This window comes from Chionomys nivalis, chromosome 5 (genome assembly GCF_950005125.1).
Source record: "Chionomys nivalis chromosome 5, mChiNiv1.1, whole genome shotgun sequence".
Lineage (NCBI taxonomy): Eukaryota > Metazoa > Chordata > Mammalia > Rodentia > Cricetidae > Chionomys > Chionomys nivalis.
Genome location: NC_080090.1, coordinates 90,819,424 through 90,843,324, shown reverse-complemented (window position 1 = coordinate 90,843,324; position 23,901 = coordinate 90,819,424). Strand labels below are relative to the sequence as shown.

General features: G+C 48.1%; 1 protein-coding gene across 2 annotated transcripts in view; it reads right to left on the bottom strand.

Annotated features, from left to right (window-relative positions):
• Nucleotides 1-23,577, bottom strand: part of LOC130874809 (lactase/phlorizin hydrolase-like) — a 38,020-nt gene extending 14,443 nt beyond the window's left edge. For both annotated transcript variants that reach the window (XM_057770312.1, XM_057770313.1), the window contains exons 1-8: nt 22,929-23,577; nt 19,451-19,530; nt 14,955-15,038; nt 12,863-12,965; nt 11,653-11,731; nt 8,683-9,403; nt 5,562-6,207; nt 1,492-3,048 (exon numbers count right to left, since the gene is read on the bottom strand). In XM_057770312.1, coding sequence (XP_057626295.1) covers nt 1,492-3,048; nt 5,562-6,207; nt 8,683-9,403; nt 11,653-11,731; nt 12,863-12,965; nt 14,955-15,038; nt 19,451-19,530; nt 22,929-23,577 — 3,919 coding nt within the window. The remainder of the gene's footprint in view (nt 1-1,491; nt 3,049-5,561; nt 6,208-8,682; nt 9,404-11,652; nt 11,732-12,862; nt 12,966-14,954; nt 15,039-19,450; nt 19,531-22,928) is intronic.
• Between the last annotated feature and the right edge of the window lie 324 nt (nt 23,578-23,901).

Here is a 23,901-nt window from a genome sequence, read left to right as displayed (position 1 = left end):
CAGTCCTGTGCTGGTACTGGACTCCAGGCTATGTCCTGTGCTAAACCACGCAAGTGTGCAGTCACATGCTTCCTGAGAGAGGGACATGTCACCTCATCACTCATACTTTCTGCTTTTTGTTGTTTTGTATTGGTCTTTGTGGAATTTTTTTTTCTATTTTGAGGCAGGGTTTATCTGTGTCTCCCTGGCTGTCCTGAACACACTATGCAGACCAGGCTGGCCTCATACTCAGAGTTCAGCCTACCTCTTCATCCCCAGCCGCGTGATTAAATCCTGCACCACCACCACCACCACTTTTCACTCTTACACTTCCTGGCCTCAGCGAACTTACAGCAACTGAAGGGATAAGCCTCAAGTTGAACAGCCTCAGCCCACGTAGCTAGTAAGCACACAAGTGTGATATCATTTGAAACATTTTGAGACAGGATCCCAGGTAGCACAGGCTGGTTTTGCACTAAGAAGAATAAACTTGGATTTTTTTCTGCTCTTCCTGCCCCTAGTGTTCCAGTGTGGGATTGCAGGTGTGCACTTTGTCCACTCTAGGGCTGGGAGTGAAAACTGGGGCTGTGTATTCTGGGCAAGCAGTTTAATAACTAAGCCACATGCCCTGCTCTAGAAGTGGAAACTTTACCTTTTTATGTAAATCTCTGTGTTTGTATGAGTGAGCAAGTGTGTGTGTGTGGGGGGGGGGCAGGGGCTAGAACACAACCTCAGACGTCAAGTCTTGGGCATCACTCACTTTGCTTTACCTGGAGCTCAGCAAGTGGGCTATGCTTGCCCGCCAGAAAGCCCCAAGAATGCACCTTTCTGCTTCCTCGGCACAGAGATTACAAATATACCATGCCTGACATTTCCCTGGAAATTGAACTCTGGTCCCCATGTTTATAAGACAAACACTTTACTAATTAAGCCACATCCCTAGCACTAGAAGTGGGAATTTTACCTTTTTATTTATTTATTTTTGTGTCTGTATACATGTGTATAATGTATGTGTCTGAATGTGTATGTGGACATGTGTATGTGTTTATGTATGTGTGTGAGTAATGTTACATGTTTATGTGTGAGTACTGTACATGGTGTTTCTGTGTGAAAGTACGTATGTGCACGTGCATATGTATCTGTGTGTATGTATGTGTGTATGAGAATGTGGAAGGGGTACAACCCAACTTACAATGTCATTTGACATGGAGCTCAGTAAGTGGGCTAGGCTTGCCCACCAGAGAGCACCAAGAATGCACCTTTCTCTTTCCTCAGCACAGAGATTACGAATGTACAAGCCTGATAATTCCCTGGGAATTGAACTCTGGTCCCTAGGCTTGCAAGACAAACACTTTACTAATTGAGCCCTGGCACAAACCCAAAAGAGAGATGTTCACAGTGCCTGCCGAAGCATGGGACACATGACAGACGGAGGACAGGGAAACTGGACACAAGAGAGGCATAGGACAGGGAGAATGGAGGTTTAGTGAGAGGAGCTGAAGTCTCATGTACCTTTCAGAGCCTCGTTGATATAGGTTTTGTGGTAGAATATCCTTTGTGTGTCGTCTAGTGTTGGGCTGTTCAGTCCGTGTCCATTTTCCGTGATGTAAATGGGAATGTCGCCATACTCTTCCTTGATCCAGTTCAGCAGCCTCCGCATCCCCCAGGGCACGGCTGGGAGCATTGACGGGGAGGTCAACGAAGAGTCCATATCGCTGACCGTCAGCTCGCGGTCATCATCATAGTTGGGTGGGTTCAGCCTTGGGGTGCTGTGCTGCACAAACACGGACGAGTAGGAGTTGAGGCAGAAGACATCAGCGGTGCCCCTGATGTACGCCTTCTCCTCCTCTGTGAAGCTGGGCAGGCGGGAGCCCGGCAGGTGCTGCAGTTCACTCCTGTTCCCGACATGCCATTTCATGACATCTGGATAGTCCCCGTTTCTAAATATGGGGTGGGCAAACCAGCCCAGGGAAAACTGCAGCATCCGGTCGGCAGCTTCCACATCTCTTAGGACTCCTGGGTCTTTGGGTTCCACCCAGTGAGTGTTGAGGTTCAGTGAGATGACCCCCTTCTGCTCCTGCCTGTACTTCTCATCATAAGTATGGTAGACTCTAGCATGAGCCTTGATGAGTGCGTGGCTGACCCTGTAAGGTGCCCAGCCGGGGTCCTGCACATTTGGGGGAAACACCCCTGAACCATAGCCGAACTGTGCCAGATACAAGGGCTCATTAAAGGTCATCCAGAACTTGACTCTGTCACCAAAGGTCTTAAAACAGAAGTCAGCATAGCTGTTGAACAAATCAATCAAAGAAGAGTTCTCCCAACCTCCAATATCCTGGAGGGCCTGGGGCAGGTCCCAGTGAAACAGTGTCACCATGGGGAAGATGTTGCTCTGCAGCAAGCCGTCAATCAGCCTGTTGTAATAATTGACACCGTGCTCGTTGACGGAACTGCTTGTTCCCGTTGGGAAAATGCGAGGCCAGGAGATAGAGAACCTATAGGCCTTGACCTTCAGGGTGCGAAGAATGTTCAGGTCGTCATCCAGTTTGTTATAGCTGTCACAAGCTATGTCTGCAGTGGCATTGTCTTTCACGGTGTTTCCCGGGCTGTGGGTGAAGTTGTCCCAGATGCTGGGTCCTTTGCCGTCAGCATCCCAACCTCCTTCGATTTGATAGGCCGAGGAGGACACGCCCCACAGGAAGTCATCTCTGAATGTGCCATGATAGAACAAGTCTCTCTCAAACTTGGGCTGTCTGGAGAACTTCTCCCACACGACTTTAGCCTGGGAGGGCACCTCAGATGGGGAGTTGTAGAAGGTTGTGGCTCTGGAGGAAAAGTCTGCTTTCATAGGCACTGGGGTTCTTCTCAGCTCCTTGGCAGGGAAACCATTCCTTTCAATGATGCCAGTGAAGACGTGAGCAGATCTCCTGGCAGTTCTCGGCCTGCTGCTGTCAGTAAAGTTGACATGGTACAGCCCGAACCTCTGGCTGTACCCTGGGGGTCCTTCGAAGCCATCAATGAGGGAACGAGCAACGTATGCACGGACATCCACCAAATCCTCCTTGACGGCTGCAAAGAGAAAACAAAGTCAGCCCTGTGCGAGTGCGTGCATGCATGTTTGTGTGAGTGTGTGTGTGTGTGTGAGAGAGAGAGAGAGAGACAGAGACAGAGACAGAGAGTGAGAGAATGCATGGGAAAACCAGAAGACAACCTCATTTGTTGTTCCTTAGGATGCCATCCTCCTTAGTTTTTTTCTTTCCTCTTTTTTTTAATTTGAAAATCATTTTTATGTGCATGGGTGTTTTCCCTGCATGTATGTCTGTGAACCACATACGTGCAGGGCATGCAGAGGTCAGAAGAAAGCATCAGGTTCTGTGGGACTAGAGTTTCAGAGGGGTGTGTGAAATGGATTTGCTGCGGGTCCCTGGCATCTTGCTGTGGAAAGCAGCCAGTCCCAGGCAGGGACTGCGCAGGAGACCAAGCAGCAGGAAGATGGCTGGTCCCCTGCAAGACTTGTGGGCAGCTGGCTGGTCCCCGGCTGCAGACAGTGGGTATCGGGACTGTGCAAGCCCCCAGCAGTGGGCAGCGGGAGCAGCTGGTACTAGGCAGAGACTGTGCATGAGGCCTCGCCGGCAGGTGGCTTGTCTCTGGAGAGGCAGGGACGGCACAGGTCTCCATGTGTCAGTGGGGGGTGGGTAAGAGAAAGAAGGATAGGCACACCATACAGAGTGGAGTTGGACAGTTTTTTAGGGGTTATGAAAGGGAAGGGAAAGGGCAGAAAGGAGGAGAGGGAGAGAGAGTGGCAGAGAGACGGAATGAGGAGAGATGGAAGCGGCTCTCCAAGACAGAGCCAAAAAAGAGAGAAGAGGGAGAGACAGAAGCGGGGGAATGGGAGAACTGGGGAGAGAGTTGCCATTCCAGGAGGAAGATGGAAGACAGAGAGAGCTCAGGCCAGAAGCTAAAGATCACCTGCCTCAGTGGATGGGAGGGGGAGTGGGCATGGCTTGTGTCTTAAAGAGACAGAACAATCAGTACAGTGTGAGCTGCCATGTTGGTAATGGGACTTGAACTCATGTTCTCCAGAAAAGCAGCCGATAGTGCAATGTTTTTACTCTTTTGGCTTTGGTGGCCACTAGCAAAACCCCTATTTAAATCACACATGAGATTTATATTTATTTATGAATGCCCAGCCTGGATTGTTTGTAGCCAGCTTTTAAAACTTATCCCAACTACCTTTTCCCTCTGGGCTTTTTCCTGTGCTTACTTCTTTATGTCTTCCTTTCCTCTGTGGCTGGCTGTGCTGCTGGGTCGCTGCAGCCTTGTGTCCTCCTCTCTTTGTTCTATGGCTTCTTGCTCTCGCTCTTCCTCATTTCCCCTTCTATTTATCCTCTCTGCCTGCCAGCCCCCCATCCTTGCTCCTGCCGCCCAGTTGGCCATTCAGCTCTTCATTAGACCATCACGTGTTTTAGACAGGCAAAGAATCACAGCTTCACAGAGTTAAACAAATGCAGCATACACAAAAGTCCTATGCCTTAAAATACTATTTCCCAAGACAGCTGCCACCCCCCACCCAAACCCCAGCCTGACTCCATACACACTACAAAAATATTAACAAGGTAGCCCAGGCTGGCTTCAAACTCTGTGTAGCTGAGGATAAACACAAACTCCTGATCCCATGGCCTCCATCTCCTGAGCACTGGTGTCACAGGGACACACACCCTAGTGGACACAGCCCTGGGGATGGAACCCACGACTGTCAGATGCTAGGAAAGAACTCTACCAAGCTACCTCCCCCAGCCTATTTAATTGTTTTTAAGACAAGCTGTCATTAAGTATTCCAGGATGACTTAACTCTCAATTCTCCTGCCTCTGATTCCAGCTGCTGGGAATAAAGGGATGCACTACCATGCCTACACGTGTCCCTAATATGGAGGCATAGACTGGTATGAAGCCGACCTCCCCACTCTCCATGCATAGACTGTGGCTGGAGAAGATAAGGAAGACTGGGCTAGGCTCTTAACCCCGCCTCCTCTGATGGTCGAGTCTCTGAAGAGAGCATCCCTGTCCCTGCTCACTGGCTGCGGAGAGTGACAGCCATCATGAACTGATCTAGGTTAGTGACTGATGTGCTGAAAACCACTTGCCATCCTTTCCCACTTAGATAAGAAGATGCATTGGGTCCTACTGAACATGTATGCAGGGCTCACCTGCAGAACAGGGAGGTGCAATGCAGACAGGATAGCAGCTGAGGGAGATGGGTGTCGAAGGGGGCAGTGCCCTGAGGGGAGTCAGCGGGCTGGGGTCCTGTCCTAAGTGTCAGTCCATGCTGTATCCCACTGTGGACTGAGTCTCCTCAGAAAATATGACATTACTCAACTACACCTTTACTGTCGTACACAGTTCCAAGCTCCTCATGCTCTCAACACTGATTAACTAAGAGTGAGAACACTGGACTGGAAAGGCTGAAATGGCTTAGGAAGTAAAGGCTCTTGTTGAGCAAGCCTGAAGGCCTGAGTTCACCCTCTGGTCTGTCCCGTTACACAACTGTGAAGAATTGGGGATCAGCAGGTTAACCTTCTTACCCTTGAGCACCTCGTTGATGTACAGGTTGAAGTAGTTCACTCTCACCGAGTCGTCAAAGAGATCCTCTCCTTCCCCCACCGGCATGCCATTCCCAGCCAAGAAGATTGGAACTCTTCCTTTTGTGTATTCCATGGAAGCAAACCGAAGCAGCCTCCTTATGCCCCAGGGCACCACCCGGATCCAGGGAGATGCAGTCTGGGGCCACGTGGGGTCCACGTGCTGGGAGAAGCCTCCGATGTTATCATAGCTGGAAATGCAGGTCAGCGGCGCAGCGGTGCTGACCAGCCGGGATGTGTAGTGAGACAGACCAAGGAAGTCCGCAGAGCCCTTCAGGAGCTGCTGTTCTGCTGCAGTGAACTCTGGGAGTTGGGCCAGAGGACCCCCACACTGCTGGTTTACCTGCTGGATCTGGGCCCGGAGGGTGGTGGGGTAGTTCCCATCCACAAAGATGGGGTGAGCGAACCAGCCCAGCATGAACTGTAGGAAGCGCTCAGCAGCAGCAAGGTCCTGGGGACTCTCCCCATCCAGGGGCTCTGCCCAGTCAGAATTGAGCACGATGCCCACGTGTCCCTGCTGCTCTTGGCGATGGTGAAGGTCGTAGTGATGCCAAGTTCTGGCGTGCGCCTTGAGGATCAAGTGGGCCACCTCGGGAGGAAAGAACGAGGAAAGTAATGTCAACAGTGGCACCAGCAAGTCAGTAGTGTCAACAAGTTCCTGCTGAAGTCAGCAGAACCAGCAATGGGTCTGGGACGTGGCAGGATTGGTAGACAGCCTCATATTCACAAAACCCGGGGCTCCATTTCCTGCACTAATGAACCTGGCATGGTGTGCAAGCCTGTACCGACAGAACTCCTGACGTGGAGCAGGAGGAATGCTGCTTCATCCTTGCCTGCATAGCAAGTTCAAGGCCATTCTGGACTACGTGGGACCCTTCTTCAAACAAAGCAAAGAGTCATGACAGCTGTACTGCAGAATGGAATGGTACTGACCACAGAGTGGTAAGGAACCAGAATCACTAGACTAAGGCCAATTGTGGAAATGCCACAAAACAAATACATAAGAAAACCCAGCTGGTGTGGGCGTGCTCCAGCACAGGGAGGCAGAGGCAGCTGCGTCCCTGAGTTTGATGTCAGTCTTGTATAAAGAACACATTCCTGGACAACAAGGTCTGTGTAGAGACCATGTCTCAAAACCCTAAAATGAAAAGAAAAGGCCCAATCATGGCAAGAAACGCTAGTGGTAACAAGAATCTCCCTGTGAACCTTTATTCAGGCTGAGTTCCCTCTAAATGGAATGTGAAGCCGAAGGCTCAGGGTGGTAGTGTTTACAGAGGTCCTTGGGAGGCGACTGGATAGGACAGGATGAGGTTGTGTCCTCATAAAGGGAGCCCCAGTGGCCATGCTCTGTGTGTCTGTCTCCACTCCCAACCACCCCCATGTTCTCCCCTTCCCAGAGGACAGACAGGAACAGATCCCATTGAAAACAAAAGCAAGTCAGTCAGTGCCTTGATCTCAGACTACTCAGGGGCCAGGACTCTGAGGAAACTGTATAAGTCCCAGCTGATGGTGTCTTGTCTCATCAGCCATGACACAAGGAATTACACCACGAAGTAATACGGAGTAGGAACCGAAAGAGGAGAGGTATGGTTCACAGTGCAGACTTGGTTTGGCACTCTTGAAGTCCAGGACCTCAGATACAAAAAGCATCATGTGATGTTGAGGGTGACCTTCCACCCACAGGACGACAAAAAGAAGAAGGAAGAAACAATAATTTGTGACAATGAACACTGTCAACAGAATCTAGAACCATCTAGCAGACACCTGGGCAAGTCTGGGAGACAGTTTTTGAGGAGGTTTGTACACTGGGTCAATTGAGGTGGGAAGACCCACGCTAGGTGGGCAGCACTGTACCATGCTGAGGTCCTGACCTGAATAAAAGGGAGAACTTGAACTGAGCACCAGCATTCATCCCTCTGCTTCCTGACTGTGGATGCGGTGAGACCTGCAGCCTCACGCTCCTGCCGCCATGTTTTCTCCAATATGCAGGACTGCAGCTTAGAACCGTGAGCCAAAGGAACCTTCCTTCTCCAAGTGATTTTTGGTGGTGGTATTCGTTGTTTATTTGTATTTTAAGACAGATTCTCTGTGTAGCCTTGGCTGTCCTATAGACCATCGTGGCCTTGAACTCAAAGATCGCCTGCCTCTGCCTCTCTAGTACTGGAATTAAAGTTGTCTGCCACCACGACCCATCTGTAAGTGCTTTTGACAGGTGTACTGTCCTAGCAGTGAGAAAAGGAACTGCTACAGAAATGAGGAGAAATGAAGACTTTCTCAGCCTGTATACAATACATATAAAATATCACAGGAGACACAATAAACACTCAGGAACTTCTCAACAATAACAAAAGTTTACCAAAGCCAGCTGTGATAGCTCAGTCTGTACTTTAGAGGCTGAGGCAGGAGGATTTCTGTGTGCTGAAGACTGAAAACTGTGTTTCATGTTAGCTTGAGCTACAAACTGAGACCTATCCCGATAAACCAAGGCAAATAAATAAATAAATAAATAAATAAATAAATAAAATCAATCTTAACGGCTCTGACTACAGCTGAGTAATATGAACAGAAGTACTTTCCTGAAATGCAGAGCCCTGGGTCTACCCCATGAAACTGGGCACGGGCAGCACATGTCTGTCATCGCAGCACCAAGGAGGTGGGGACTGAACCCAGGCCACGTGTGTGCTAGGAAAGAGCTCTACAGCTGAGGACAATCCTCCAAATCCGGAACTTGTCTTTGGAGTCCAGGAGCCTTGACCAGGCCTGAGGGTGTGGCTCAGTTGGCTGAGTGCTCACCTGTTACAGAAAAAGCCCTAGTTCTAATTCTCATCCCTGTTTAAAACACAGGCTTGGTGGGAGATGCCTGTGACCCCTGCTCTCAGGAAAACAAGAGGTCAGGAGTTCAAGGTCATCCTCAGTTACAGAAGGAGTTCAGTAGCAGCCTGGGTGTAAGACAACACTAACACCACCTGCTTATCCTTCCCTCTCGGTTTTTCTTCCCAGGGCTGGGAGACCACAGCCTGCTGTGTCTTCTAATTGACAGGAGTTGAGGGATGGGAGGAAGTACCTTAAAAGAAGCCACTCCCGGGTCAGAGATGCCTGGTGGGTGCTGCCCAGTGCCATAGCCTGCATAGCTTATCACCCATGGCTCGTGGAAGGTCACCCACAGCTTCACACGGTCCCCAAAAGTGGAGAAGCAGAAGGCTGCATAGTCCAGGAAGGCATCCACCACACTCTCGTTCTGCCACCCGCCTTGGTCCTGCAGGGCCTGGGGCAGGTCCCAGTGGAACAGCGTAGCCATGGGCTCGATGTGGGAGTCCAGCAGGCTGTCTATCAGTCTGTTGTAGTAGGCGACACCTTGCAGGTTGGGGCTGCTCTTCTGCCCAGTGGGGAACAGCCGGGACCAGGAGATGGAGAATTTGTACACCCCAGCCCTGAGGCCTCGGAGCAGGGCCACATCGGAGGCTGGTTTGTGGTAACTGTCACTGGCCACCTTTGCTGTCGCTTGGCCCTTGGCAGCGTTCAGGTCACTGTAGCGGTCCCAGATGCTCGGTCCTCTGCTGCCTTCTGCCCAGGCTCCTTCCACACTAAAGGCTCCCGTAGACACGCCCCAGAGAAATCCTTCTGGGAACACATCTTGCAGGAAGGCATCCCTTTCTGTCCTAGACTGGCTAGCAAAGGCTGCCCAGACTCTCTGGTAGGCTGAGACGGGGGAAGAGGGCACAACTGCTGTCTCCTGCTGCTGCTCAGTCTGAAAGGCCAGGCTGTCAGTTAGAGAACAAGATGGGCTGTGGGGTAGAGTGACATCAAGGGACACAATTAATGACTGAGTTACAAATGCCCCACAGGGTGAGGCATGGAGGCTCATGCCCTTATCTCAGCACTCAGGAAGCAGATGAGGACAGATGTGAGGCCAGCCTAGTGTACAGAGTGAGTTTCAGGCCAGTCAGGACTACACAGTAAAACCTTATGGAGAAGAAAGGAGAATGACAAAGAGGAGGAAGAGAAGTAGTAGAGAAAGGAAGGATGGACAAAAGAAGCAAGGAAGGAAAGAAGGAAGAGAGAAAGGAAGGAAAAGAAAGAAATGGAGGGGCAGAATGAGGAGGAGGGTAAGGAAGAGGAGAGCTAGGAAGATGAGGGCCATGAACAGGAGGGTCAGGAGGAGGAGGGTCAGGAAGAGGAGGGTCAGGAGGAGGAGGTTTAGAAGGAGGAGGGTCAGGAGGAACAGAGCCAAGAGGGGACCATCTCTGTCTCAGCGCTGGGGTGACATGCATTCATTCATCACCATTCTTGGCTCTTTTTGCTTGTTCTCTGCTCAGGCCCCCATGCTTACAGAGAAAGCCCTTGACAGACTGAATCACTTCTCCAGCCCATTTGATCTCAGAACTTTTTAATTTAAGGATCCCTTGGAGCAGGCTCTGCTTCCTGTTGGTGCTATGCTTCAGAGAAGGTGTTCACATCTCACACTGAAGAACTGGGATCAGGAACTTCATGAAGCTTTAGTGGGCTGCTCAGATCTGCACCTAATCTCTCTTTTTTCTTCGCTTCAATAAAATTACTATATTTATTTACCTTTAACTACCATTATTTATTGCTGTGGTTTTTATATATGGACAACTTCATGGGGTCTGTTTTCTTCCTCTGCACTTACATGGGACCTGGGGATCGGACTCAGGTCACCTGACTTGCCTGGTGAGCTGCTTAGTTTTTGTCAACCTGACACCAAGCTGGGGTCATCCGAAACCTTGACTGAGAAAACGTTTATGTCTGGCTGGACTGTACACAAGTCTGTGGGCATCTTCCTGATGTAATGATGGGTGTGAGAGGGCCAAGCCAACTGTAGGTAGAACGACCCCTGGGTAGATGGTCCTGAGTTGTACAAGAAAGCAGACTGGGAGCTGGAGAGATAAGACAGCTCAGAGGTTGAAAACACTGGTTGTGTTCCCAGAGGTTGTGAGTTCAAATCCTAGCACCCACATGTTGACTCAGCAATGTCTATAACTGTAGTTCCAAGCAATGCAGTGCCTCCTCTGATGTGCATACGCAGAGAAAACACACAAATTCATAAAGTAAGAAATCTTAAAAAAAAAAAAGAAAGAGGGCTGAGCAAGCCATGGAAAGCCTACAAGCAAGCAGCATTCATTCCCCCATGGCCTGTGCTTCAACTCTGCCTCGAGTTCCTGCCCTGACGCCCTTCTTGGAGGACTGTACGTTGTAAGATGAAATGAGCTCTGCCCTCCCCAGTTTGCTGTGGTCACTGTTTTATCAGAGCAACAGAAAGCTAACTAGGACACAGGCAAGACCTTTCCCCTCTGAGGCACCAGAGTCATTCATTCATTCATTCATTCATTCATTCATTCATTCAGAGACTCTGTATGTGAGGTGTGCACACGGCATGTGCGGAGGTTGGATGACAATTGAGGGTGTCAGTTGTCTCCTTCAAACACGTGAGCCTGAGAGATCACAGTGAGGTCATCAGATTTGGGCATAGGTGCCTTTACCCATGAACCATGGAGCTGGCCCCATAGCCTGTTTTCTCTGCCACATATGTGCACACTTCCCCAGTATCCTCATCTCAGCTCTGCTAAATATGCAGACCTAGGAGAGTCTGACAGTGAGGACGCCGGACTGTGTGGGCCCAGGCACATCTCCACGAGCTACTGCTTCTCCAGCCTCCCTCTGAGCCTCCACCTCTCATCTCTTAAATGACTGTGACCTGTTTGCTGTCCCAGGAGGCAAAGTCAGGACTGAAATGGCTCAGCAGTTAAGACGAATCACTGCTGTTGCAGAAGGCCTGGGTTTAGCTCCCAGCATTCACATGGGAATTCTAGTTCCACGGGATCTGTCCTTCTGACGTTCTGACCTCTGTGGGCTCACTCAGGCAGGTGGTGCACTACATACTCACTCAGGATCCTGCATCGCACACATGCCTTAAACAGAACTAAAACACAGGACAATGGTCCCCAGTGATTGCCCATGTATGCAACAGAACCCATAGTAACCGTTCCTTCTTGTTAATGGCACAAGCCAGCATTACCTCTCCTCAGAACTGGATGAGCAGCTCAGGAATGCACTGATGTCGAACCCAACAGTCTGTACTTGGTCTTTATTTATGACTGTAAGAAAAGCAGTTTGTTAACTGTGTGTGGAGCTGGAGCAGAAACTTGTAACCAGTAGTTTACCTCATTTTAAAACCACTCTAACCCAAGTGACGATGCTAAGACTTTCTGAAGATAACATAGATGCATCTGGTCTGCTTAGAACTAGAATGTTGGTCCTCATATTACAGGGTGAATATCAGTGACCCAAAAACTTCAGAAGACAGCTGGACCCACCCTTGAGTCTTGGTCCTAGGAACATGTTCATACCTCCTTTCGGGCTTTTTTATTTTATTTTATTTATTTATTTAGAGATAGGATTTCACGATGTAGCTCTTAGAGCTGAATGGCTTTGAACTAAGAGATTTGCCTATCTCTGCCTCCTGACTACTAGGATTAAAAGTGTCTGCCATTGCCACGTATTGTGAAATTTTTGAAAAAGAAGGCTAGGGAGTTATTGGTAAGGTGCCTTCTGGGTAAACATGAGGAATTAGCTCAACCTCCAGAACCACACAAAAAGCCTGGCATGGGATAGGCGCCATAACTCTGGATAAGGAGCAAACTGTTCTTCTAGAAGACCCGAGTTCAGATCCCAGCACCCAGTGTAGGCAGCTCACAACTACTTGTGAGTAACTCCATTTCCAAAGGATCCAACAGCCTCTTCTGTTTTCCTCATGTACCTGTATCAATATGTACACACACTCATACAAACACACACACACACACACACACACAGACACAGACATGCACACACGCATGCAACAACAGACTGCCCTTGAGTTCAAAGCCTGGCAGGACTACACAGTGACCTCTAGACCACAAGGTCTAGAGATTTTCAGCATCTTAGATGCTCCCAAGACTGCTCAGAACAGGGGAACACAAGGCTGTTTCCACGCTGACAGTTCACACCTGAGTCAGGAACATTTCATATTGGGCACCCTTGACATCTATACAGGACCACTCTGTGTACCCGGACAGGAGGAGCTCACTGCCAGGGGACTTATGGGACTAGAGCCTCACCTGGTAGGCTCTTAGTTCAGCCATTTTCCTAGGCCCCTCCCTCAAGAGAACCCTCGACGTCAATATTGCTCCCTAACACGCCAGTGTAACAAATGCCACTCGACACCTGCCACATGTTGGTCCACTCACCTTCAAGCAGGCTGAAGAGCAGTGAGGAGGGGCTCTTCCCTGTGGATGGGCAATCCTGAACTTTTAGGGTATAGATGAAAACCTTCATTTTGGGCTCAACATTCTAGAAAAGATGAAGACCAACAAGTATGCCTTTAGTAATGGGAGCAGGGAAGACACTACATGCTCACCTTCTAGAAACAACCTCGAGTCACCCCGCCTACTGAGGGCAGAGACTTGGACTCTGGAGAGCAACACTAGTCAGTACCACCGACCACCAGCCCTTCCTAAATGAAGTGATAACCATAGCAGCTCATTTTACACGGAGCACTTTATACGCCAGCAAGATTAGGGTCAGGACCAAGGTTTCTGCTTGTGTAGGAGCCTGCACTTCCTAAAATGTTTAACCAAGAGGCCGCATAACCATGATCATGACTGTTCATGGTTTGCTGAAAAAATACTCTGCTTTGTGACGTTGAGAATGTACTTTGGCTGGTAGAGTGTTTGTCTAGAAAGTGTAAAGCCCTGGTTTCCATCCTCACTGTTACATAAACCAGGTATGGTGGCGCAGGTATACAATGTCCGCACTCAAGACAAGGAGGCAGGAGAATCATAAGTGCAAAGTTAGCCACAGAAGGCCAGCCTGGCCTACATGAAAATCTGTCTCAATATATAAACTTTAGAAAAAAGAAGATACACCACAACAGGTAAAGAAGTTGGCTACGGCAGAACAAGATAGCCATGTCTTCACAGGAGATCCTATACTTTCCTTTCTTCTTTGGATTTGTTTCAAACTTTCTGTAATAAAAAGTCAAGCAAGCGGCTACAGAGATGACTTGGTGGTTAAGAGCACCCACTCCACAATCATGAGTTCAGGTCCTGTGTAAGAAGCAGGCCTCCCACAAATGCCTGTCACTCCAGCTCTGAGGGATGTGATGCCCTCTTCCAGCCTCTGTGCACCCGGGGCAATACCTTTCCCTCCCAGCAGGAGGCACGTGCATTTACACAAATATGCACAGTCACACTGAACCATACACACACACAGTTCTCAAAAGTTAGAGGCGCTGTCACTGTGAGATCTTAGCTCCTGTGGCTGATTTCCCTCTGTTCTTTTTGTTTTTTTTTGGATAGTCATTTAAATACAACATTTCTTTCTTCTCTTTCTTCCCCACAGACCCTCCAATATACTCCTCCCTCCTCTTCTTCAAATTCACGAGTTCCTTTTTCGTCCATTCTTATTGCTTGCGTGGGTGTATTTGTAAGTATGTTTATATACATACATTTCTAACCATAACCTGTTCAGTCCGTATACTGTTATTTGTATGTATGTTTTCAGGCTGACCACTTGGCACTGGACAGCCCACTGGTGTGCTCTTCCCTGGGGAGAAGCACCTGTCCTGCTCTCAGCACTAGTGCCCTGTAGTTCTCTGTGCAGAGCTGAGGCTTCATGGGCTGTCCTCCTTTATGTTGGTGACACTCTATGGCTGCAGCTTCTGATGTTACTGGGAGAAACCATCTCACAGCAAACTTGCTGATGCCTGCCTCTCATGATCTTTCTCTCCTTCCCTCTATTGTTTTCCAGCATCTTCGGTGTAAAAGGAAATTATCTTCAGGCTGGTATGTTTGACTTCTCTTTAAAGTAGCTTTATTGGTGGTGGTTTTGGGGCCACTGCACAGACCCTTTCACAGGGCAGCTGTTCTCTCTTCTCCATCCCTCTCTCTCAAACAGGGTCTCAGGTAGCCTAGGTTGGCCTTGACCTCATTGTTTAGCTGACAATGACTCTGTACTCCGGATACTCCTGCCTCTACCTCCCGAGTGCTGGGATTACAGGCAAGCTTTACTACACAGTTTTGTGCTGTGCTGGGGATGAACTCAGGGCTTTGCTCCTGTAAGGCAAGCAGGCTACTAACTGAGCCACAGAGCACACCCAGGGACTGCCCACAGGGAACCCACATCAAGCCCACAGAGAGCCCACAGAAACCCACATCAAGCCCACATCTGTAAGTGGGAATCTCATGGCTGTTATGAAAGGCTCAGTCCACGCCTTAGGCAATTGTCACATTTCTAATAAGCTGTCCACTCGCCATCACGATGGAAAAGCCCTCACATTACCTGCAGGTCACTCAGCTTCTGTGGTAGAGTCGCCACACTCTGGCATGTAGAAGTCAAATCAAGAGAGAGGAAGTCAACCGAGTCCTAGAAACATGGAGAAGAAGCATTAGAACAAGGCCTCCTCAGAAGTGTGCTGGTTCTCCCCATGACTACCCCGATCTTGGGATTCCCAGGAGAAAGCTGAGGACGAGTGTGCATGTGAGTACAACAGGAGCGGGAGTGTGGTGAACTAGTAAGTGTGAAAATGGGTGTGCTGGGTGTGCGGTGCCAGCAAATGGAGGAGCACCAAGGGAGGGAATCAGTGTCTGGAACTTCCCCCAGGGATTCCCCTCCCCTGACCTTTGTGATATCTGGGAACTCTCTTGGGGCTGGGTTTTTTTTTTTTTTAAATATCTATTTATTTATTATGTATACAATATTCTGTCCGTGTGTATGCCTGCAGGCCAGAAGAGGGCACCAGACCCCATTACAGATGGTTTTGAGCCACCATGTGGTTGCTGGGAATTGAACTCAGGACCTTTGGAAGAGCAGGCAATGCTCTTAACCTCTGAGCCATCTCTCCAGCCTCCGGGGCTGGGGTTTTGTTTTAATTTCAGGCCACAGCTTGAAGTCCACCCCAGTCAAGCCTGGCTTGAGCAGTTCTACTAGCAGAAAAACAAGCTACACAGCCCTGATCACCCGTGCTCTCTAACCCATAGTCTAGCTAGGGACTCCTGCTCACTGAGCATGTAGCTCAGTAGGAAGAATGCTTGCTGAGCGTGTGCAAGGCCCTGGGTCTGTCACCAGCACCGCATTAACAGGGCATGGTGATGCCTGTCTCTACTCCAGCATGCTCATCCTTGGCTACCTTGTGAGATCAAGGCCAGCTTGTGCAACGTGAGATCTTGTCTTGAAGGAGAGGAGGAGGATGAGAATAGTGACAGGGCCTAGCAGCTATAGGTGTCTGTCCTCGACTCTGATGACCTGAGTTCACCCCATCACACATGAGGGTAGAACTGAGACTCCCCAAATTTCACTCTGCCCTCCACATAAGTGCCCTATGATGTGCACGCCTACATACAGACACACTCACCACACACATACACACCCATTCAACACACACAACAAATAACATACACGTACACCACAACACACACACACACATAAAATAAAAATGTAATGAATTTCTTAAAAAAATCAAGGACAGTCGGGCAGTGGTTGTTCACGCCTTTAAACCCAGCACTTGGGAGGTGGAGGCAGGTGGATCTCCTTGAGTTCGATGCCAGCCTTTTCTACAAAGAAGTTCCAGGACACTCTCCAATGCTACACAAAGAAAGCCTGTCCCAAAAAAGGTAGAAGAAAGGAAGGCCAGGCTGTTTAATTCCAGCCCTCGAAAGAGAGAAGCAGGTGGATATCTGAGTTTGACGGTACTCTGATCTGCACAGTAAGCATTTTACAGCGAGGGCTACACAGAGAAATCAAACCCTGCGTTGAAAAAGAAAAAGAAGGAAAAAAAAAAGAAAGAAACGGGCTGGTTACTTGGCTCATTCAGTAATTTCTTTCTATGATTTCTGATGCCCAGTATTTATCTCAAATCCACGAGCATGTCTTTTGTTGTTGTTGTTTTCTGTGCAGTCTTTCGTTGGTCTAAAATTCAGTACGTAGGCTAGGTTGGCCTTGAACTTCTAGAGATCTCCACACATCTGCCTCCTAAGTAGTGAGACTAAGCACATGTGTTACCATGTTAATCTCAAGAGTTTGTCTTTAACCCTAATGCTGAAAGATGGAGATAAGCAGGTCCTGGGCGTTCCCTGGACAGTTACTCTTGTGGAATCAGTGTTTCCAGTTTCAGAGATAGACTGAGAACCTGATTCCAAAAAGGGAGAGGGATAGAAAGTGACAGAAGAAGATACCCAATGTTAACCTCACAGATGAGCAGGTTATTGCACCTGAACACACATGTAATACATTAGTTAGTGCACACATGCACACACAGAAAAACAATCAAAATAGAAAACAAACAATTCTACCTGGTCTCTGGCTTACATATGCTAGAAGAATTTTAAATTAGGATCTAAACATGGGAACACAGCACAATGAGTCACACATGTGCAAACACACACACACACGCACCTGCCTCCGTATGCCTGGCTGGTCACTCTGTTGTTCTCTTGGCTGGAATATCACAAGCTCATCACTGCCCTTCCCTCCCACAGGTCAGCTGTTTCACAGGTCAGGCACCAACTGAGAGCCAAGTGTCTTATGCCCTAGCGCCCAACCCTCACTGGCTCCCCAGTGCCTTCCTATCAAGTGATCCCCAGTGTCCACCAGATTTAACATCTGACAGCTCAGGAACTTGAAAAGTAGCCACGATAAGATTCTGAATAAATATATCTCTTGCTGACTGGATGCCATCTAAATTAATTTACAGAGTGATATTTGCAATCAAGAGACCAAAGGGCTGATCATAAAAATCCTTGTACAAGCAAAAATAATAATAATAATAATTCCTTGTCCTGTAACAGCCTTTGAACTGGTATCTTGCCCCATGCATGCAGCACAAAGCTCAGGGTTAAACCCAGGAGGACAGTGTGTGTTTTCCTTCTGGGAAGTGCAACCCGCCAGGGCTTTCTATTGGCGTCCCTGGTGTTTGCCTCTCTCTGGCTCTAGACTCCTGCTTTGCCCGGTGTCTCTCCTACGCTGGTGCTGGATTCCTACCATTTTACATCATCCCTACCTTCACTGGTTTCCCTCCTTTTCTGTTTCTTATATTTCTAGCAAAATTCTCCTTACTATTAACACCACATAAAAGTGTCCTCCAAATACAGGCAGTGGTGGCACATGCTTTTAATCTCAGCACTCTTGAGGCCGAAGCAGGTGGATCTCTGTGAGTTCATAGCAAGTCTGGGCTACAAACTGAGTTCCAAACCAGCCAAGGCTACACAGAGAAACCTGTCTCAAAAAATAAAAAAAGGGTGTCCCCCAATAGGAGGCTCTTATCTGGGCTCCCCTTTCTCCTGAGGTGCTCTTCCCCCACTGGCAACTATTAGCTTAGACCAGTAGAGACCCTGGGCTGGGGATGTGGTCCAGGAGGGATGTTTGCCTAGCATGCACAGAGGCCTGGGTTCCACCCTAGCGCGATGGAAACCAGGCATGGTGGTTCATGCCTATAACCCAGAACTTGTGGGATAGAGGCAGGAAGATCAGGAGTTCAAGGTCATCCTCAGCTATACAGTGACTTAGGCTAGCCTGAGATACATGTGGCCCTTTCTCAAAAACAAAATGAATAAGCAAATAAAGGAGTGAGTAAGTAAATAACAGTTACTAGAGGAAATGGTGGGTGGGGACACCTGAGTCTTAGCACCTTGATATATTTTTCTCTCTATGTGAGTATGTGTAGACTATGTGGGTCCCAGGATTTATGTTGTTTTATTTTGTTAGACACAGAGTCTCAGTATGTATCTGCTTGGTCTACAAATCACTAGGTAGCCCAGGATGGCCCCAAAGTCAAAAAGATCCTCCTGCTTCTGCCTCTTAAGAGCGGAGATTGCAGGCGTGTGACACCATGCCTGTCTGAACTCTGGTTTCTCAATGGAGCCAGGCTAAAACATGACAGATCAAGAGCCAGGCCTATTTCCTTTGAAGTTAGCTACAAATCTTGGGAATGGATACTGTTTAGAAGAGTTTATAGAGATGTAAACCAGGGCCGGGTTTGTAGCTTGGTTAGCCAAGTACTTGCCCAGCATCCACAAAGTTCAATGAGAGCACTGCATCACCCAGGTGTGTGTCGCATGCCTGTAATCAGGCTGTAGCACTCAGGAGCTGGAGGCAGGAGGCTCACAAGTTCAAGATAATCTTCTGCTGAATACTGAGTTCTAGGCTACTCTGAGATACATAGGACCCTATCTCAAAAATTTAAAACTAATAATAAAAGCAAAGAAGCAAACAAAATCTCACTTTTAGCAAATCACAATTTAGCCAGGCATGCTGGTGTGCACTGTTAATCCTAGCACCTTGGGAAGCAGAAGCAGGCGTTTCTGTGAGTTCGAGGCTTCTTGACCTACATAGTGAGACTGAGGGAATAAGAGCATGACCATCCACCTTGGAGACACCCCCATTCTGGTCTGAATAGCACCCCATTCTCTGTGATTAATCATAGCCTAAGGACCAACTCCACCCCTGCCCCACTCAGGAGACTACCAGCTCCAATTTCCCTAAGTCAATGTCATGAAGTCAGCACAAGTAGCATTCCTGCTTGTCCTAGATTAACAACAACCCTGGCCAAACCAACCCTCTGCCCTTTGACCAACCCTCCTCCCCATCCCTGATAAAAACCCTAGCCCATGGGGAAGTTCAGTCTGGTCTTCTCTGGTGACAGCCCTTCTCAGGTTGACTCAAATACACCTGTGCCACTGCCACTGAGCAGCCTCGCGCTCTTGTCCTCTTACACAGGCCTCATCTCAAAATAAATAAATACAATCACATTTCACCCTAGGCATTACAGATGCAGCATCTACCTTGGTGAGTGCAGCCGAGGATGGGGAGAGCAGGAGCTCGGGAATATCTTCAGTCTTAAGAACGACAGAGAGCCTCCCTCCTGGAACCAAACAGGAAAGAGCAGTAGTTGAGGGAGGGTTGGGGCTTCTGAAGAGATAGATCAGGACCATGACTTCTCTTTAGCAACTGACAGACTCTAGAAAACAAAGTGGCTAAAAATACAATATCTCACTAAGAGAGTAGCTTGTTTTTTATTCGGATTTTGTTAGACAACGTCTCATTTTGTGACCATGGCTGTGCTGGAAGTCAGCTGGCCTTGAACTTACAGAGGTCTGCTTGCCTGTGCCTCCCGAGTGTTTGGACTAAATTCATGTGCCACTATGCATGGCTAAGAGACTATTTTGTTGTTTGAATCAATACAGAGAGCACTTGGAAAAGGCAGAATACCAAGAATTATCCTAAAGTGTGTTCCCAGCCCATGTTCAGCCTTTCAAAAGGTACAACTCAATGAGCTACCAGTGTCAACTCTTCTTTGGCTGTTGTTCACAGTGGGGTGGGGTTCCTGGTGTTAGCTGGACTGCTTCCCTGTGCTGTGTGTGCATCTGCATTCCCACCAGAGGAGCGTTCACTCTTCTTCCATAGCTGCTGCACCGTTGTACACTCTGTACAGGGAGGCACAACCTTGCAGCTCCTCCAGGACCCCATCAAGGTCTGCCTCATAGCCATCCTAATAGGTAGGAAGTGGACACTCATATGATTTTCATTTGCATTTCTCTAACGGTTATTGATGTTTCATGGGGATTTTCTTGTTGTTGTATCTGTTTGTCCATTTCCATATCTTCATTCTAGGGATGTCTACTAAAGTCCTTAGCCTTTTATTGGGGATGGGGGTAGGTCTAGAGGAAGGGTCTCACTATGCTGTCCCAGACTGGCCTCAAATACATAATCCTCCTGAGTGTTTGGAGACAGGGTTTCATGTATTCCAGGCTGGCCTCCAAATTTCCAAGTGGACAAGGATGACCTTGAATTGATCCTTCTGCCTTCAGCTCCCAAGGCGACCCTGAACTTCTTCAGGTCATCCTGCTTCCACCTTTTCAGTGTTTGGCTTACAGACGTGTGTCACTATGCCCAGTTCTTGAAATGCAGGTATTGCAACCCAGGGCTTCCTGCATGCATGGCAAGCACTCTGCTATGCTGCTATGCAAGCACTCAACCACAGTGCTCATTTAAGTTTGTTTTCTTTTCTTTTTTTTTTTTGGTTTTTCGAGACAGGGTTTCTCTGTGGCTTTGGATCCTGTCCTGGAATTAGCTCTTGTAGACCAGGCTGGTCTCGAACTCACAGAGATCCGCCTGCCTCTGCCTCCCAAGTGCTGGGATTAAAGGTGTGCGCCACCACTGCCCGGCTTCTTTTCTTTTTTTTTTGTATGATCATTTTTTGAGACTGGGATTCTCTGTTTAGTCCTAGCTGTTTTGGAATTCGTTCTGTAGACACTTGAACTCAGATATCCACCTGCCTCTGCTTCACAAGTACAAGAATTTAAGGTTTACATCACCATAAATTGATGTAGTATTCCCCTCTGTATGCTGTGAATACCAATGGCTAATAAAAAAAAATGTCTTAGGCCTGGGATAGGGTAGAGTAGAGCTAGGCAGGGAAAACATAACTGAATGTTGGAAGAAAGGAGGCAGAGTCAGGAGAAGCTATGTAGCCCCACCAGAGACAGTAAGCCACAGCCACATGGTGATACACAGATTAATGGAGATGGGCTAAATTTATATGTAAGAGGTAGCTAATAAGAATCTAGAGCTACTGGGCCAAGCAGTGATTTGATTAATACAATTTCTGTGTGGTTATTTTGGAGGTGAGCAGCTCGGAACTAACTGGCAGCCTCTTACTACAAAAACCCACCTAGTTTTTAAACTTTGAACAGAAAAAGGTAGATTCTTTTTAGTTTTTATTGGTTAATTTTTGGGTTTTGTTTTGTTTTTTCCACCAAGACAGACAGATTCCCAGAATGTAGACCAGACTCTTCTTGAACTCAAAGAGGTCCACCTGCCTCTGCCTGCAAGTACTTGAATTAAAGGCTTATGCACTATGTCTAGCTAAGAGTTTATTGCTTATATTCACACTATGTATAACAAAAATTACCTCATTTAAAATTGACAGAATAGGATAGAACATCAACATTGTAGCAATGGTGTAAACAGCATTATGCTTTGAGGTCTTAAAGAATGCCGCTATGTTAAAACACTGGCTTCATTTTTTCTCTCTTTTCTTATTTGGGGGGATGGGGATGTCACTATGTAGCACTGGCTGGTCTTGAACTCACAGAGATCTGCACACCAGGTTGACTTTGAACTTAAAATCCTCACACTCAGTCTTCCAAGTGCTAGATTTACAGATGTGCACCTCCACACCTGGATAATTTCAATTTGAAGGTGGTATCAGAAGGAATGATCAGAAGGTGGCAAGAATTTACACACAGCACTAGTCCCTGTGATATATTTTGTTCATAACAAAAATAAGTCAGTACAGTTGTAGAGCACTTGCCTCTCGTGGGCAAGGTTTTAGCTTTAGTCTCCATCGAACATTTACAAATCACAGTCTTCTCACTGCGCATCGGTGTGTTATTTATCTTTGCCTCGCTTGATGAAATGTAAGCTCCAACTAAAAGGTACACACTTGTTTCCGTAAGAGAAGGGGAACCACAGTCGGGTCTCCTTGTAGAGACTCAGGACAACACTGTCCCTCCAAGGCAGCTCCAGATTCAAGGAGCAGTTAGAAGAAAGTGGGAGGAATCCTGACTTTATAAACTTCCCTTCAAGGAAGGGCAGAGAAAGACAGTTGCACAGACTTGACCCTGAGGAAGGGTCTAGAAGACAGTTTTCAAGGGCTGGAGAGATGGCTCAGCATTAAGAGCACAGGCTGCTCTTCCAGAGGTCCCTGGTTTGATTCCTGGCACTCACATGGAAACTCAAACCCTCAGTAACTCCAGTTCCAGGGGATCTGAGGGCACAGGCACGCACATGGTGCTCAGATTTTGTAGAGAAAACACCCACATATCTAAAATAAAAATAAAATCACACACGCACAGACAAACACACAATTTTCAGGAGCTTAGGATATGGCTCAGTGGTTAGAGCGCTTGCCTGGCATGCACAAACCCCAGCCCTGCATAAAACTGGTTGCGGTGGCATGTCTGTCATCTTGGAACTCAGGATGTGAATTTGGGAGGATTCAAGGTTCAAACTTATCTTCTGACCTCACAGTGAGCCAGCCTGGACTACAAGAGACACTATCTCAAAGGAAGAGAAAAGGCGTTTCAGACAAACGCTGTGTGTTTATATCTTTGTCCCCTTTGGGAATGGATTCTCACCAATGTTGAGATCTGGGGTCTCCTGGAAGGGCAGAGATGGGAGAGACATCAGTTCCTGCCTAAGAAGCAATCAGAGGATGGTGAGGGCTGCTGCCGGGCCACCATGTCCGTGTGTACTCACCCTGAGTAGAGAACTCTCTGTGGTAAACTTCAAAGGCTTTCCTGTGGGCATTGCTGAGGGTTTGCAGAGCAGAAGCTTTCGAACCCTGAGGGGCAAGATCCATGATCACTTTCTCCAAGTCGCTGAAGGTGAACCAGATCTCAACAAGGTCCCCAAAGGACTGGAAGGCGAACGTGGCATAGTCGGCAAAGAGCTCAGCAAAGTCCCTGTCTCTCTGGATGGTGCCGCGGGTGGGTGGCGTCTGGTGGCACAGGACCATCATGGGCTGAAGCTGGGCAGCCTTCAGGGACTGCAGGAGTTGTTGGTAGCACCGCACCGCTTCCTGGTCTGGATTCTCGGGGCTTCCCGTTGGGAGAAGCTGTGCCCATGATAGAAGTACTTTGTAATGGGTGACCTGACTGGCACGAAGACTGCTCAAGTACTGTGGCAAGAAAGAGGGCAATGGCTGCTGGCAGACGTAGAAGTCCTTGCTATCAGGTCGAAAACCGGAGCCTTGGCTTTCCAGTGGATGGCTCAGGTTAAACACTAAGTCATTTGTAAGAGGACCAGCGGCTGAAATAAAATTTCTGTCGGGTTCCAGGTCAATCCCCTGGCATGAAAAACTCAGGAGGACAGTGCTCAGGAAGAGTGCTGTCCAGGGCAGCTCCATGTCCAAGGAATGGTTAGAAGCATGTGAAAGAATCCAGACCTTATAACACTGATGAGGCTATAAAATACAGTGATTATCCACACAATATTTAACTGTGTTATCTATGATCATTAAATTAGAACTTGGTTCGACCAATGTAATCTTCAGAAAAAAAAAAAAGTTTTGTGCTTCTGTATACATGTTCACGAACTTGTGTGTGCACAAACATGTGGAGGCCAGAGGTAGATCTTGGGTGTATACCTCGAGTGTGAGCCCTAGGGAGCTGCCTGTTCCAGCCTCTTCAGTGCAGAATTACAGTTGTGTCATCACATCTGGTGTTTGACA